At 47.3% G+C, this 17,797-nt stretch overlaps 1 protein-coding gene across 2 annotated transcripts in view; it reads right to left on the reverse strand.

Moving 5' to 3' along the window:
* Positions 1-16,361, reverse strand: part of rgs11 (regulator of G protein signaling 11) — a 78,258-nt gene extending 61,897 nt beyond the window's left edge. For both annotated transcript variants that reach the window (XM_045712578.1, XM_045712574.1), the window contains exons 1-4: positions 15,866-16,361; positions 8,406-8,502; positions 7,209-7,259; positions 6,994-7,100 (exon numbers count right to left, since the gene is read on the reverse strand). In XM_045712578.1, the coding sequence (XP_045568534.1) occupies positions 6,994-7,100; positions 7,209-7,259; positions 8,406-8,502; positions 15,866-15,928 (318 nt within the window). In that variant the 5' untranslated portion in view covers positions 15,929-16,361. The remainder of the gene's footprint in view (positions 1-6,993; positions 7,101-7,208; positions 7,260-8,405; positions 8,503-15,865) is intronic.
* Positions 16,362-17,797: the final 1,436 nt, after the last annotated feature.

Genomic DNA, 17,797 nt, shown 5'->3' on the forward strand with positions numbered 1-17,797 from the left:
TAGTCCCATCCACCACACTACCAGGTGGGTGGTATAGAGGAGATGGACCCACTCGTTGTCCTCTAGGTTACAGAGAGCTGGTAGTCCCATTCACCACACTACCAGGTGGTATAGAGGAGATGGACCCACTGGTTGCCCTCTAGGTTACAGAGAGCTGGTAGTCCCATCCACCACACTACCAGGTGGGTGGTATAGAGGAGACGGACCCACTGGTTGTCCTCTAGGTTACAGAGAGCTGGTAGTCCCATCCACCACACTACCAGGTGGTATAGAGGAGACGGACCCACTGGTTGTCCTATAGGTTAAAACTACAAACTACAAAAGACAGCTTCTCCACATTCAGCCCACTGACACCCCTATCAGACCACAGCCCACTGACACCCCATCAGACCACAGCCACTAACACCCCTATCAGACCACAGTCAGCCCACTGACACCCCTATCAGACCACAGCCCACTGACACCCCTATCAGACCACAGCCCACTGAAACCCCTATCAGACCACAGCCCACTGACACCCCTATCAGACCACAGTCAGCCCACTGACACCCCTATCAGACCACAGTCAGCCCACTGACACCCCTATCAGACCACAGTCAGCCCACTGACACCCCTATCCGACCATAGCCTATTGACACCCCTATCAGACCACAGTCAGCCCACTGACACCCCTATCAGACCACATTCTACTGACACCCCTATCAGAACACAGCCCACTGACACCCCTATCAGACCACAGCCAGCCCACTGACACCCCTATCAGACCACAGCCCACTGACACCCCTATCAGACCACAGCCCACTGACACCCCTATCAGACCACAGTCAGCCCACTGACACCCCTATCAGACCACAGTCAGCCCACTGACACCCCTATCAGACCACATTCAGCCCACTGACACCCCTATCAGACCACAGTCAGCCACTGACACCCCTATCAGACCACAGTCAGCCACTGACACCCCTATCAGACCACAGTCAGCCCACTGACACCCCTATCAGACCACAGCCAGCCCACTGACACCCCTATCAGACCACAGCCAGCCCACTGACACCCCTATCAGACCACAGCCAGCCCACTGACACCCCTATCAGAACACAGCCCACTGACACCCCTATCAGACCACAGCCCACTGACACCCCTATCAGACCACAGCCCAGTGACACCCCTATCAGACCACAGCCAGCCTACTGACACCCCTATCTGATCTCAGCAGTCTACTTGAACAGAGAAATACTCAGTGATGAGGCATCAAAGTCAAAGGAACTGAGTAATTTTAAGAAATATTATAGATGGAAGGAAAGTAGTGTGGAAACCTGCCAAAAAAACAATTAGGAAGCATCAAATTCAATCCCTTTTAGACAACTTCCTGGACAAAACGTTCCACTGTAACAGTGAAGGTGTAAACTTGGCAGTAGAAAATCTTAACAGTATATTTGACCTCTCAGCTTCCCTATCAAATCTAAAAATGTCAAACAGAAAACCGAAGAAAATTATCAACAATGACAAATGATTTGATGAGGAATGCAAAAACCTAAGAAAGAAATGGAGAAACCTGTCCAACCAAAAACAGAGACCCAGAAAACCTGAGTCTACACCTTCACTATGGTGAATCACTAAAACAATACAGAAATACACTACGGAAAAACAAACAACAACATGAAGAACTATCTATCCAAAATGGAGATGTATGGATAAACCACTTCTCCAATCACTAAACAAACAACACGAAGAGTTATCTATCCAAAACAGAGATGTATGGGTAAACCACTTCTCCAATCTTTTTGTCTCTATAACAAAGAACAAACAGCAAAAACATATACATGATCAAAATACAAATCATAGAATCAACTATTAAAGACCAGAACCCACTGGATTCTCCAATTACCTTGAATGAGATACAGGACAAAATACAAACCCTCCAACCCTAAGAGGCCTGTGGTGTTGATGGTATCCTTAATGAAATGATCAAATATACAGACAACAAATTCCAATTGGCTTAAATACGTAAACTCTTTAACATCATCCTCAGCTCTGGCATCTTCCCCAATATTTGGAACCAAGGACTGATCACCCCAATCCACAAAAGCGGAGACAGATATGACCCCATATATACGTCCACATCAACCTTGGGAAAATCCTCTGCATTATAATTAACCTGTTTGGGATAGGGGGCAGTATTTTCACGTCCGGATAAAAAACGTACCCGATTTAATCTGGTTACCACTCCTACCCAGTAACTAGAATATGCATATACTTATTACATATGGATAGAAAACACCCTAAAGTTTCTAAAACTGTTTGAATGGTGTCTGTGAGTATAACAGAACTCATTTGGCAGGCAAAACCCTGAGAAGGTTTCATTCAGGAAGTGGCCTGTCTGACAAGGTGTTGTTGTTCTTGCTTCTGTTTATTGAAGAGTCAGGATCTTAGCTGTAACGTGACATTTCCTAGGGCTCCAATAGGCTCTCAGAGCCCGGGAAAAACCTGAACGATGACGAGGCAGCCTCAGGCTGAAACACATTATCGCCTTTGCCAAGTGGCCCATCAGAGGACAATGGAATTAGGCGCGTGCCCGATTCGACCCAGTGATATATTTTCCTTCGGCTGTTTATCTAATTGCAGATTCCCGGTCGGAATATTATCGCTTTTTACGAAAAAATGGCATAAAAAATTGATTTTAAACAGCGGTTGACATGCTTCGAAGTACGGTAATGAAATATTTAGAAATCTTTTGTCACGAAATGCGCCGTGCGCACGACCGTTATTTACCATTGGGATAGTGTCTGGGACGCACGAACAAAACGTCGCTGTTGGAACGTAACTATGGATTATTTTGGACCAAACCTACATTTGTTATTGAAGTAGAAGTCCTGGGAGTGCATTCTGATGAAGAACAGGAAAGGTAAGACCATTTTTCTTATAGTAAATCTGATATTGGTGGGGTGCTAAACCTGCTGGGTGTCTAAATAGATAGCCCTGTGATGCCGGGCTATGTACTTAGAATATTGCAAAATGTGCTTTCACCGAAAAGCTATTTTAAAATCGGACATATCGAGTGCATAGAGGAGTTCTGTATCTATAATTCTTAAAATAATTGTTATGCTTTTTGTGAACGTTTATCGTGAGTAATTTAGTAAATTGTTAGTAAATTCGCCGGAAGTTTGCAGGGGGTATGCTAGTTCTGAACGTCACATGCTAATGTAAAAAGCTGTTTTTTGATATAAATATGAACTTGATTGAACAAAACATGCATGTATTGTATAACATAATGTCCTAGGTGTGTCATCTGATGAAGATCATCAAAGGTTAGTGCTGCATTTAGCTGTCTTCTGGGTTTTTGTGACATTATATGCTAGCTTGAAAAATGGGTGTCTAATTATTTCTGGCTTGGTACTCTGCTGACATAATCTAATGTTTTGCTTTCGTTGTAAAGCCTTTTTGAAATCGGACAGTGTGGTTAGATTAACGAGAGTCTTGTCTTTAAATAGCTGTAAAATAGTAATATGTTTGAGAAATTGAAGTAATAGGATTTTTAAGGTATTTGAAAATCGCGCCACAGGCTTCAACTGGCTGTTACGTAGGTGGGACGAATTCGTCCCGCCTAGCCCATAGAGGTTAACAGCAGACTCGTACATTTCCTCAGTGAAAACAATGTACTGAGCAAATGTCAAATTGGCTTTTTACCAAATTATGGTATGACAGACCATGTATTTACCCTGCACACTCTAATTGACAAACAAACCAAAACAAAGGAAAAGTCTTCTCATGCTTTGTTGATTTCAAAAAAGGATTCGACTCAATTTGGCATGAAGGTCTGCTATACAAATTGATGGAAAGTGGTGTTGGGGGAAAAACATACATTATAAAATCCATGTACACAAACAACAAGTGTACGGTTAAAATTGGCAAAAAACACACGTTTCTTCCCACAGGGCCGTGGGGTGAGACAGGGATGCAGCTTAAGCCCCACCCTCTTCAACGAATTGGAGAGGGCACTAGAACAGTCTGCAGCACCCGGCCTCACCCTACTAGAATCTGAAGTCAAATGTCTACTGTTTGCTGATGATCTGGTGCTTCTGTCCCCAACCAAGGAGGGCCTACAGCAACACCTAGATCTGTCCCCAACCAAGGAGGGCCCGACAGCAACACCTAGATCTGTCCCCAACCAAGGAGGGCCTACAGCAACACCTAGATCTGTCCCCAACCAAGGAGGGCCTACAGCAACACCTAGATCTGTCCCCAACCAAGGAGGGCCTACAGCAACACCTAGATCTGTCCCCAACCAAGGAGGACCTACAGCAACACCTAGATCTTCTGCACAGATTCTGTCAGACCTGGGCCCTGACAGACCTGGGCCCTGACAGACCTGGGCCCTGACAGACCTGGGCCCTGACAGTAAATCTCAGTAAGACAAAAATAATGGTGTTGCAAAAAAGGTCCAGTCGCCAGGACCACAAATACAAATTCCATCTAGACACCGTTGCCCTAGAGCACACAAAAAACTATACATACCTCGGCCTAAACATCAGCGCCACAGGTAACTTCCACAAAGCTGTGAACAATCTTAGAGACGAGGCAAGAAGAGCCTTCTACGCCATCAAAAGGAGCATAACATTTTACATACCAATTAGGATCTGGCTAAAAATGACTTGAATCAGTTGTTGAACCCATTGCCCTTTATGGTTGTGAGGTCTGGGGTCCGAATACCAACCAACAACTCACTAAATGGGACAAACAACAAATTGAGACTCTGCATGCAGAATTCTGCAATAATATCCTCAGTGAACAAACATTAAACACCAAATAATGCAGAGCAGAATTAGGCCGATACCCACTAATTATCAAAATCCAGAAAAGAGCCGTTAAATTCAACGACCTAACAGGAAGCGATTCCCAAACCTTCCATAACAAAGCCATCACCTACAGAGAGATGAACCTGGAGAAGAGTCCCCTAAGCAAGCTGGTCCTGGGGCTCTGTTCACAAACACAAACAGACCCCACAGAGCCCCAGGACAGCAACACAAACAGAACCCACAGAGCCCCAGGACAGCAACACAAACAGACCCCACAGAGCCCCAGGACAGCAACACAAACAGACCCCACAGAGCCCCAGGACAGCAACACAAACAGACCCCACAGAGCCCCAGGACAGCAACACAAACAGACCCCACAGAGCCCCAGGACAGCAACACAAACAGACCCCACAGAGCCCCAGGACAGCAACACAAACAGACCCCACAGAGCCCCAGGACAGCAACACAAACAGACCCCACAGAGCCCCAGGACAGCAACACAAACAGACCCCACAGAGCCCCAGGACAGCAACACAAACAGAACCCACAGAGCCCCAGGACAGCAACACAAACAGACCCCACAGAGCCCCAGGACAGCAACACAAACAGACCCCACAGAGCCCCAGGACAGCAACACAAACAGACCCCACAGAGCCCCAGGACAGCAACACAAACAGACCCCACAGAGCCCCAGGACAGCAACACAAACAGACCCCACAGAGCCCCAGGGCAGCAACACAATTAGACCCCACAGAGCCCCAGGACAGCAACACAAACAGACCCCACAGAGCCCCAGGACAGCAACACAAACAGACCCCACAGAGCCCCAGGACAGCAACACAAACAGACCCCACAGAGCCCCAGGACAGCAACACAAACAGAACCCACAGAGCCCCAGGACAGCAACACAAACAGACCCCACAGAGCCCCAGGACAGCAACACAACTAGACCCCACAGAGCCCCAGGACAGCAACACAAACAGACCCCACAGAGCCCCAGGACAACAACACAAACAGACCCCACAGAGCCCCAGGACAGCAACACAAACAGACCCCACAGAGCCCCAGGACAGCAACACAAACAGACCCCACCGAGCCCCAGGACAGCAAAACAATTAGACCCAACAAAATCATTAGAAAACAAAAAGATAATTACTTGACACATTGGAAAGAATTAACAAAATACCAGAGCAAACTAGAATGCTATTTGGACCTAAACAGAGAGTACACAGAGGCAGAATACCTGACCACTGTGACTGACCCAAACTTAAGGAAAGCTTTGACTATGTACAGACTCAGTGAGCATAGCCTTGCTATTGAGAAAGGCCGCCGTAGGCAGACATGGCTCTCAACAGAAGACAGGCTATGTGCAACACTGCCCATAAAATGAGGTGGAAACTGAGCTGCTCTTCCTAACCTCCTGCCAAATGTATGACCATATTAGAGACACATATTTCCCTCAGATTACACAGATACAGAAAGAATTAGAAAACAAACCCGATTTTGATAAACTCCCATATCTACTGGGTGAAATACCATAGTGTGACATCACAGCAGCAAGATGTGTGACCTGTTGCCACAAGAAAAGGGCAACCAGTGAAGAACAAAACACCATTGTAAATACAACCCATATTTATGTTCATTTATTTTCCCTTTTGTACTTTAACTATTTGCACATCGTTACAACACTGTATATACACGTACATAATATGACATTTGAAATGTCTTTATTCTTTTGGAACTTCTGTGAGTGTAAAGTTTACTGTTTATTTTTATTGTTTATTTCACTTTTGTATATTATCTATTTCACCTGCTTTGGCAATGTTAACATATGTTTCCCATGCAAATAAAGCCCCCTTGAATTGATTTGAATTGAATTGAGAGGGGGAGGAGAGAGAGGAGAGAGAGGAGGAGAGAGAGATATTCAGAAAGAGAGAGGGAGAGAGAGAGATGTCTGTGTGTGTAGAGAGAGGGGGGAGTAGAGAGGAGAAAGAGGAGAGAGAGATGTTGAGAGAGAGAGAGAGAGTGAGAGAGACAGTGAGAGAGAGAGAGAGAGAGACAGTGAGAGAGAGAGAGAGAGAGAGAGAGAGAGAGAGAGAGAGAGAGAGAGAGAGAGAGAGAGAGAGAGAGAGAGAGAGAGAGAGAGAGAGAGAGAGAGAGAGAGAGAGAGAGAGAGAGAGAGATGTCTGTGTGTTACCTGGAAGCGGTAAGGCGAGCCATCAGATCTCAGTAGTAGAGAGCGTGGCTCCTTCAGAGGATAGATGTACCCATACTGCACCAGGAGTCCTCCCAGGTGGCGCGCCTCTACACACACACATTTCAAAGAGACATGAGATGAAGATATGGTATAAAACTAGAAATAGTGACAGGGGGAATTACATCCACAGTGAAAAAAGGAAGAGCCAGACTCACCTTCCTCTGTTATATTGTATTTCTGAATCAGCCACTCGATGACGTCATTACCTGAAGAGAAAGAGACGTTAGCCCCCGTTTACACCCCGATCTAACATGCCTCCTTTGTCCTGATCTTGTCCACATGCTGATTGTGCCCACGTTTTTCCAGATAGGCGTAGACGATTAAAAAGAGGCATTGTGATGCTGATCGTGATCAGATCTTCCTGACCCCCGTCCAGAGGTAGTCGGGAACCCGTTGTGTCTGGATTAATGCCAAGTGTAATAAGATATAACCCTACTGGTCACGGTGTGGTATAACCCTACTGGTCACGGTCTGGTACAACCCTACTGGTCACGGTCTGGTACAACCCTACTGGTCACGGTGTGGTATAACCCTACTGGTCACGGTCTGGTACAACCCTACTGGTCACGGTCTGGTATAACCCTACTGGTCACGGTGTGGTATAACCCTACTGGTCACGGTGTGGTATAACCCTACTGGTCAGGGTCTGGTATAACCCTACTGGTCGCGGTGTGGTATAACCCTACTGGTCACGGTCTGGTATAAGCCTACTGGTCACGGTCTGGTACAACCCTACTGGTCACGGTCTGGTATAACCCTACTGGTCACGGTCTGGTATAACCCTACTGGTCACGGTCTGGTACAACCCTACTGGTCACGGTGTGGTATAACCCTACTGGTCACGGTGTGGTATAACCCTACTGGTCACGGTATAACCCTACTGGTCACGGTCTGGTATAACCCTACTGGTCACGGTCTGGTATAACCCTACTGGTCACGGTCTGGTATAACCCTACTGGTCACGGTCTGGTATAACCCTACTGGTCACGGTCTGGTATAACCCTACTGGTCACGGTCTGGTATAACCCTACTGGTCACGGTCTGGTATAACCCTACTGGTCAGGGTCTGGTATAACCCTACTGGTCACGGTCTGGTATAACCCTACTGGTCACGGTCTGGTACAACCCTACTGGTCACGGTATAACCCTACTGGTCACGGTGTGGTATAACCCTACTGGTCACGGTCTGGTACAACCCTACTGGTCACAGTCTGGTATAACCCTACTGGTCACGGTAACCTTGGTAACCTACCGGTCATGGCGTGGGGAATAATGGTGATGAGGACCTAGAGGTCATGGTGTGGTAACCTTGGTAACCTACCGGTCATGGTGTGGTAACCTTGGTAACCTACCGGTCATGGCATGGGGAATAACGGTGATGAGGAGTCTCTGGTTTCTCATCTTCATCCCCATGTCAGGATCTTGCATCGCTACGATCACTCTCTCCATCTACACACACACACACACACACACACACACACACACACACACACACACACACACACACACACACACACACACACACACACACACACACACACACACACACACACAGGGGTTAGGGACACACACACACACACACACACACACACACACACACACACACACAGGGGTTAAGGAGACACACACACACACACACACACACACACACACACACACACACACACACACACACACACACACACACACACACACACACACACACACACACACACACACACACACACACACACAGGGGTTAGGGGTTAGGGAGTAGGGGATAGGGAGTAGGGGTTAGGGAGTAGGGAGTAGGGAGTAAGGGATAAGGAGTAGGGGTTAGGGAGTAGGGAGTAGAGGTTAGGGAGTAGGGTTTAGGGAGTAGGGGTTAGGGAGTAGGGAGTAGGGGATAGGGGTTAGGGAGTAGGGACTAGGGGTTAGGGAGTAGAGAGTAGGGAGTAGGGGTTAGGGAATAGGGGATAGGGGTTAGGGGTTAGGGAGTAGGGGATAGGGGTTAGGGAGTAGGGGATAGGGAGTAGGGGTTAGGGAGTAGGGACTAGGGGATAGGGAGTAGGGGTTAGGAAGTAGGGACTAGTGGATAGGGAGTAGGGAGTAGGGGATAGGGGTTAGGGGATAGGGAGTAGGGGATAGGGAGTAGGGGTTAGGGGATAGGTAGTAGGGTTTAGGGAGTAGGGGTTAGGGAGTAGGGGGTAGGGAGTAGGGGGTAGGGGTTAGGTAGTAGGGATTAGGGAGTAGGGTTTAGGGAGTAGAGTTTAGGGAGAAGGGGTCAGGGATAGGGTATAGGGGTTAGGGGATAGGGAGTAGGGTTTAGGGAGTAGGGGTTAGGGAGTAGGAGATAGGGTTTAGGGAGTAGAGGTTAGGGAGTAGGGATTAGGAATAGGGGTTAGCCATCAGAAACTCCATCGGCAGCTAGCCATCAGAACCTCCATCAGCAGCTAGCCATCAGAACCTCCATCAGCAGCTAGCCATCAGAACCTCCATCAGCAGCTAGCCATCAGAACCTCCATCGGCAGCTAGCCATCAGAACCTCCATCGGCAGCTAGCCATCAGAACCTCCATCAGCAGCTAGCCATCAGAAGCTAACCAGCTAATTAGCTACTAGCTATTTAGTCATTATCAGCCACTGCTAGTGGCCTTTACCTTCCTCACAGACACCAGCCACTTTTAGCCTGGATAATACTTTCCAGCCTGCCAGTATCGGACTGTTTTCTCCACTACAACGCCGGATTCCTGCCGTAAACCCTGGACCATTACTCCTGATCATCACAGCTAGCTAGCTGCCACCGAGTGGCCCGGCCCCGAAGCTAGCCCTGAGCTAGCCCCCAGTGATCACTCGGCTACACAGCTGATCCCTCCCGGACTCTACCCCAACACGGCTAGAATCCACTACTCCACCGGATCCTTGCCGTAAGCTCTGGACCTTTGCATCGGATCATCGCTGCTAGCTAGCTGCTACCGAGTGGCTATAGCGGCTAACGCCCCTGTCCCGAAGCTAGCACCAGTTAGCCGCGAGCCAGGCACATCTCCAGGCTAGCAAACGGAATTACTACAACTACAATACCTCTTTCGCCAACTGGCCTGGTCCCTTTGTCGACACGGCGCCCCGCCGTACAACCACGACTGGTCTGCCGACGTAACTACATCCGATGTGCCGTCAACCGGCCTTTTCCGGACATCAGAGCAGGCGCTTTTACTAGCCCCGGCCTGCTAACTTTAAACGCCGTGTATCACACTTGCTAGCGTAGTAATAATGACTAACCCGGCTTCCCTGTTTCATCTATTGCTGTTCACTGGACCCTATGATCATTTGGCTACATAGCTGATGCCTGCTGGACTGTTCATTAATCACGGTACCCCATTTTGTTTTATTTTTATTTTGTTTATCTGTCGGCCCCAGCCACGAACTCAGGCCCTGTGTGTAGTTAACCGACCCTCTCTGCCCATTCATCACCATTTTACCTGTTGTTGTTGTCTTAGCTGATTAACTGTTGTTGTCTTACCCGTTGTTGTCTTAGCTAGCTCTCCCAATCTACACCTGTGATTGCTTTATGTCTCTCTCAAATGTCAATATGCCATGTATACTGTTGTTTAGGGTAGTTATCATTGTTTTAGTTTACTGCGGAGCCCCTAGTCCCACTCAACATGCCTCAGATACCTCCTTTGTCCCACCTCCCACACATGGTGACCTCATCCAGCATAACTAGCGCGTCCAGAGATGCAACCTCTCTTTATCATCACTCAATGCCTGGGTTTACCTCCACTGTACCCGCACCCTACCATACCCCTGTCTGTACATTATGCCCTGAATCTATCCTACCACGCCCAGAAATCTGCTCCTTTTATTCTCTGTTCCCAACGCACTATTCGACCAATTCTGATAGCCTTTAGCCGTACCCTCATCCTACTCCTCTGTTCCTTGGGTGATGTAGAGGTTAAGCCAGGCCCTGCAGCCCCCAGCACCACTCCCATTCCCCAGGTTCTTATAGCCTTTAGCCGTACCCTTATCCTACTCCTCCTCTGTTCCTCGGGTGATGTGGAGGTTAACCCCGGCCCTGCGTGTCCCCACCACCCTGATTTGTTGATGAAAAAGCCTTGGTTTCATGCATGTTAACATCAGAACCCTACTCCCTAAGTTTGTTTTACTCACTGCTTTTGCACACTCCGCCAACCCTGATGTCCTTGCCGTGTCCGAATCCTGGTTTAGGAAGGCCACCAAAAATTCTGAGATTTCCATTCCCAACTACAACATTTTCCATCAAGATAGAACTGCCAAAGGGGGAGGAGTTGCAATCTACTGCAGAGATAGCCTGCAAAGTTCTGTCATACTTTCCAGGTCTATGCCCAGACAGTTCTAGCTTCTAATAAAAAAAATTAATCTCTCCAGAAATAAGTCTCTCACTGTTGATGCCTGTAATAGACCCCCATCAGCTCCCAGCTGTGCCCTGGACACCATATGTGAATTGATTGCCCCCCATCTATCTTCAGAGTTCGTTCTGTTAGGTGACCTAAACTGGGATATGCTTAACTCCCCGGCAATCCTACAATCTAAACTAGATGCCCTCAATCTCACACAAATTATCAACGAACCCACTAGGTACAACCCTAAATCCGTAAACATGGGCACCCTCATAGATATTATCCTGACCAACTTGCCCTCCAAATACATCTCTGCTGTTTTCAATCAGGATCTCAGCGATCACTGCCTCCTTGCCTGCACCCGTAATGGGTCCGCGATCAAACGACCACCCCTCATCACTGTCAAACGCTCCCTAAAATACTTCAGCAGGCCTTTCTAATCGACCAAGCCCGGGTATCCTGGAAGGATATTGACCTCATCCCATCAGTCGAGGATGCCTGGTCGTTCGTTAAAAGTAATTTCCTCACCATCTTAATTAAATAAGCATGCCCCTTTAAAAAAATATAGAACTAAGAGCAGATATAGCCCTTGGTTCACTCCAGACCTGACTGCCCTCGACCAGCACAAAAACATCCTGCAATAGCATCAAATAGTTCCCGCGATATGCAACTTTTCAGGGAAGTCAGGAACCAATACAGTCAGGAACCATACAACACTCCTTCCGTGGCCTCCAACTGCTCTTAAACGCAAAGTAAAACTAAATGCATGCTCTTCAACCGTTCGCTGCCTGCACCTGCCCGCCCGCCCGACTAGCATCACTACTCTGGACGGTTCTGACTTAGAATATGTGGACAACTACAAATACCTAGGTGTCTGGCTAGACTGTAAACTCTCCTTCCAGACTCATATTAAACATCTCCAATCCAAAATAAAATCTAGAATCGGTTTCCTATTTTGCAACAAAGCATCCTTCACTCATGCTGCCAAACATACCCTGGTAAAACTGACCATCCTACCATACAACACTCCTTCCGTGGCCTCCAACTGCTCTTAAACGCTAGTGAAACTAAATGCATGCTCTTCAACCGTCCGCTGCCTGCACCCGCCTGCCTGACTAGCATCACTACTCTGGACGGCTCTGACCTAGAATATGTGGACAACTACAAATACCTAGCTGTCTGGCTAGACTGTAAACTCTCCTTCCAGACTCATATTAAACATCTCCAATCCAAAATAAAATCTAGAATCGGCTTCCTGTTTCGCAACAAAGTGTCACGGCTTCTTCCGAAGTCGGCTCCTCGTTCGGGCGGCCGTTCGGCGACCGACGTCACCGGCTTTCTAGCCATCGCCGCTCCATTTTTTCATATTTCCATTTGTTTTGTCTTGTTTCCATTACACACCTGGTTTTTATTCCCTAATCACACTGCATGTATTTAGTCCTCTGTTCCCCTCCATTGTCACGACTCCTACCGAAGGTTGCGCCCCCTCCTGCTCGGGTGGTGCTCGGCAGTCGTCATCACTGGCCTACTAGCTGCCACTGATTCCTTTTTGTTTTCCCCTTTCTGTTATTGTTTGCACCTGTCCTTAGTTGGGTTGATTAGCGGGGCTATATTAGCTAGTTGACCCGCCTGCTCTTTGTGCGGGATTGTTTCTCTGTTGATTGCTCTGTTATGCGCTGTGTTGTATTTAGCGCTAGTGCGTTGGTTTACGCTCACTGTGTTTTGGCCCCTGTGTTTGGGGCCCTTTGATTTTTTGTGTGCGCTGAGTTCGCTATTTGGGGTGGCAGGTGTTTTTTGCTGTGTCGCTCATTAAAAGCCATCACCCGTATCGCTGCTTCCTGCGTCTGATTCCTCCTCCACTACGCCTAAGCATTACATCCATGTCTTTGTGTGAAATTGTTGTATGTTATGTGGGTATTTATCATGCGTCTGATTTTTGTTCATGTTCCGTGTTTTGGGCACGTTTATTGTATTCTGTGCTGTCGTTTTGGAACGGAATCAAAGTGCACCTGTTACTACACGCTACTCTCCTGCACCTGACTTCACCTCCATTACGCACCCGTAACACAAAGCCTCCTTTACTCACGCCGCCAAACATACCCTCGTAAAAACTGACCATCCTACCGATCCTCGACTTCGGCGATGTCATTTACACTCTACTCAGAAAACTGGATGCAGTCTATCACAGTGCCATCTGTTTTGTCACCAAAGCCCCATATACCACCCACCACTGCGACCTGTATGCTCTCGTCGGCTTGCCCTCGCTATCTATTCATCGCCAGACCCACTGGCTCCAGGTCATCTATAAGTCTATGCTAGGTAAAGCTCCGCCTTATCTCAGCTCACTGGTCACCATAACAACACCCACCCGTAGCACGCGCTCTAGCAGGTATATCTCACTGGTCATCCCCAAAGCCAACACCTCCTTTGGCTGCCTTTCCTTCCAGTTCTCTGCTGCCAATGACTGGAACGAATTGCAAAAATCACTGAAGCTGGAGACTTATATTTCCCTCACTAACTTTAAACATCAGCTATCTGAGCAGCTAACTGATCGCTGCAGCTGTACATAGGCCATCTGTAAATAGCCCACCCAATCTACCTACCTCATCCCCATATTGTTTTTATTTACTTTGCTGCTCTTTTGCACACCAGTATTTCTACTTGCACATCATCATCTGCACATCTATCACTCCAGTGTTAATTTGCTAAATTGTAATTACTTCGCTACTATGGCCTATTTATTGCCTTACCTCCTCATGCCATTTGCACACACTGTATATAGACTTTCTTATTTTTCTATTGTGTTATTGACTGTACGCTTGTTTACTCCATGTGTAACTCTTGTGTTGTTGTTTTTGTCGAATTGCTATGCTTTATCTTGGCCAGGTCGCAGTTGTAAATGAGAACTTGTTCTCAACTTGCCGATCTGGTGAAATTAAGGTGAAATAAATACATAAAAGGTGTTAGGGGTTAGGGAGTAGGGTTAAGGAGTAGGGGTTAGGGAGTAGGGGTTAGGGAGTAGGGGTTAGGGAGTAGGGGTTAGGGACGGGGTTTAGGGGATGGGGTTAGGGTTTAGGGGTAAGGGAGTAGGGGTTAGGGAGTAGGGGTTAGGGAGTAGGGAGTAGGGGTTAGGGAGTAGGGGTTAGGGACGGGGTTTAGGGGATGGGGTTAGGGTTTAGGGTTAAGGAGTAGGGGTTAGGGAGTAGGGAATAGGGAGTAGGGGTTAGGAGTAGGGGTTAAGGAGTAGGGGTTAGGGAGTAAGGGTTAGGGAGTAAGGGTTAGGGAGTAGGGGTTAGGGATGGGGTTTAGGGGATGGGGTTAGGGTTTAGGGTTAAGAAGTAGGGGTTAGGGTTTAGGGTTAAGGAGTAGGGGTTAGGGTTTAGAAGTAGGGGTTAGGGGCACGGATTAGGGGATAGGGGTTAGGGTTTAGGGTTAGGGTGTAGGGTTTAGGGGCAGTGTTCAGGGTTAGCAGTAAGGTTTAGGGGTTATGGTGTAGGGTTAGGGGTTAGTGTAGGGTTAGGGGTTAGGGTGTAGGGGTAGTGCGTAGGGGTTAGGGGTTAGGGTGTAGGGGTAGTGCGTAGGGGTTAGTGTAGGGTTAGGGGTTAGGGTGTATGGGTAGGGGTTAGGGGTTAGTGTAGGGTTAGGGGTTAGGGGTTAGGGTGTAGGGGTAGTGTGTAGGGGTTAGGGTGTAGGGGTAGTGTGTAGGGGTTAGGGGTTAGGGTGTAGGGATAGTGTGTAGGGGTTAGTGTAGGGTTAGGGGTTAGGGCTTAGGGGTAGGGGTTAGGGGTTAGTGTAGGGTTAGGGGTTAGGGTGTAGGGTTAGTGCGTAGGGGTTAGTGTAGGGTTAGGGGTTAGGGTGTAGGCTAGTGTGTAGGGGTTAGTGTAGGGGTAGGGGTAAGGGGTTAGGGTGTAGGGGTAGTGTGTAGGGGTTAGGGTATGGTTAGGGGTTAGGGGTTAGGGTGTAGTGGTAGTGTGTAGGGGTTAGTGTAGGGTTAGGGGTTAGGGGTTAGGGTGTAGGGGTAGGGGTTATGGGTTAGTGTAGGGTTAGGGGTTGGGGGTTAGGGTGTAGGGGTAGTGCGTAGGGGTTAGTGTAGGGTTAGGGGTTAGGGGTTAGGGTGTAGGGGTAGTGTGTAAGGGTTAGTGTAGGGTTAGGGGTTAGGGGTTAGGGTGTAGGGGTAGTGTGTAGGGGTTAGTGTAGGGTTAGGGGTTAGGGGTTAGGGTGTAGGGGTAGTGTGTAGGGGTTAGTGTAGGGTTAGGGGTTAGGGTGTAGGGGTAGTGTGTAGGGGTTAGTGTAGGGTTAGGGGTTAGGGGTTAGGGTGTAGGGGTAGTGCGTAGGGGTTAGTGTAGGGTTAGGGGTTAGTGGTTAGGGTGTAGGGGTAGTGTGTAGGGGTTAGTGTAGGGTTAGGGGTTAGGGGTTAGGGTGTAGGGGTAGTGTGTAGGGGTTAGTGTAGGTACAGTACCTTTCTGAGGCAATACATCTGCTCCCTCTGAGCTCCTCCTTTAGTCAGCGTGTTGATGGTCATCTTCTCTCTCTCCGTCTCTCTCTCTCTCTCCGTCTCTCTCTCTTTCTCTCTTTAGCTCTCTCTCCCTCTCTCTCTCTCTCTATATCTCTCTCTCTCGTCTCTATATCTCTCTCTCTCTCTCTCTCTCTCCCTATCTCTCTCTCCGTCTCTCTCTCTCTCTATATCTCTGTCTCTCTCCGTCTCTCTCTATATATATATATCTCTCTCCGTCTCTCTCTCTCTACCTCTCACTCTCTTTATCTCTCTTTCTCTCTTTAGCTCTCTCCGTCTCTCTCTCTCTCCCTTTCAGTAGAAGTGCTGTCTAGATGTCTCTGTCTGTTTTTAGTAATCTGAGGTAGCAGGCAGCAGCGGGACAATAAAGTGCAGAAATGAACCAAGCTGCACAGGAGCACTAAGTATCCATCCCCTCCCTCCCCCTCTCTCTCCATCTCCTCCCCCTTTTATCCCGCTTTCTCCATCCCCTCCCCCTTCTCTCTCTCCATCCCCTCCCCCTTCTCTCTTTCTCCATCCCCCTTTTATCTCCCTCCAGCTTTTATCTCTCTCTCTCCATCCCCTTCTCCCTCCCTCCCTCTCTCTCTTTCTCCATCCACCTTTTATCTCTCTCTCTCTCTCTCTCCATCCCCTCCCCCTTCTCTGTCTCTCTCCATCCCCTTCTCTGTCTCTCTCCATCCCCTTCTCTGTCTCTCTCCACCCCTTCTCTGTCTCTCCATCCCCTCCCCCTTCTCTCTCTCCACCCCCTCCCCCGTCTCTCTTAGACTGGTGATGCTGCCCTTCTGCGGATTAATGAGGATTATATTATATTGCATATTTATTAATTAATTTATGTTCACCATGGAAACATTTATGATATGGGAATGTTAAAAGACATCATCATAAGTAGTATTACTTTATTAATATATGAATATATTTAGTATATACATTTATGTTAGTAATACTTTATTAATATATACTGCTCAAAAAAATAAAGGGAACACTAAAATAACACATCCTAGATCTGAATGAATGAAATAATCTTTTTAAATACTTTTTTCTTTACATAGTTGAATGTGCTGACAACAAAATCACACAAAAATAATCAATGGAAATCCAAATTAATATATGAATATATTTAGTAGGTATATTTATGTTAGTAATACTTTATTAATATATTTAGTAGGTATATTTATGTTAGTAATACTTTATTAATATATGAATATATTTAGTAGGTATATTTATGTTAGTAATACTTTATTAATATATTTAGTAGGTATATTTATGTTAGTAATACTTTATTAATATATGAATATATTTAGTAGGTATATTTATGTTAGTAATACTTTATTAATATATTTAGTAGGTATATTTATGTTAGTAATACTTTATTAATATATTTAGTAGGTATATTTATGTTAGTAAGACTTTATTAATATATTAAGTATTTTCTAAGGCTCATCATCCAGGCAGCAGTGTTAGGGTAACCTAGGCAGCAGCCTTACCACACCACAGAGTAGTTGCAAACAAGAAAGTAGTCCCAGGGCGCCAGGAGAGAGAAAGTAGTCCCAGGGCGCCAGGAGAGAGAAAGTAATCCCTGAGCAGCCGCCTCGCCCCCAGGTCTCCTTCCACTGATACTTCTAACCCTGTTCCTAGGAAACCAGTTCCACTGCTGTCAGACCTAAGAAACTGGTTTCATACACATCAGGTGCATCTTACTAAAGGGCCGGTCTAAGGCACTGCATCTCAGTGCAAGAGGTGTCACTACAGTCCCTGGTTCAAATCCAGGCTGTATCACAGCGGTCTACGGCACTGCATCTCAGTGCAAGAGGTGTCACTACAGTCCCTGGTTCAAATCCAGGCTGTATCACAGCGGTCTAAGGCACTGCATCTCAGTGC

Source organism: Salmo salar, chromosome ssa02, assembly GCF_905237065.1.
Source record: "Salmo salar chromosome ssa02, Ssal_v3.1, whole genome shotgun sequence".
Taxonomy (NCBI): Eukaryota; Metazoa; Chordata; class Actinopteri; order Salmoniformes; family Salmonidae; genus Salmo; species Salmo salar.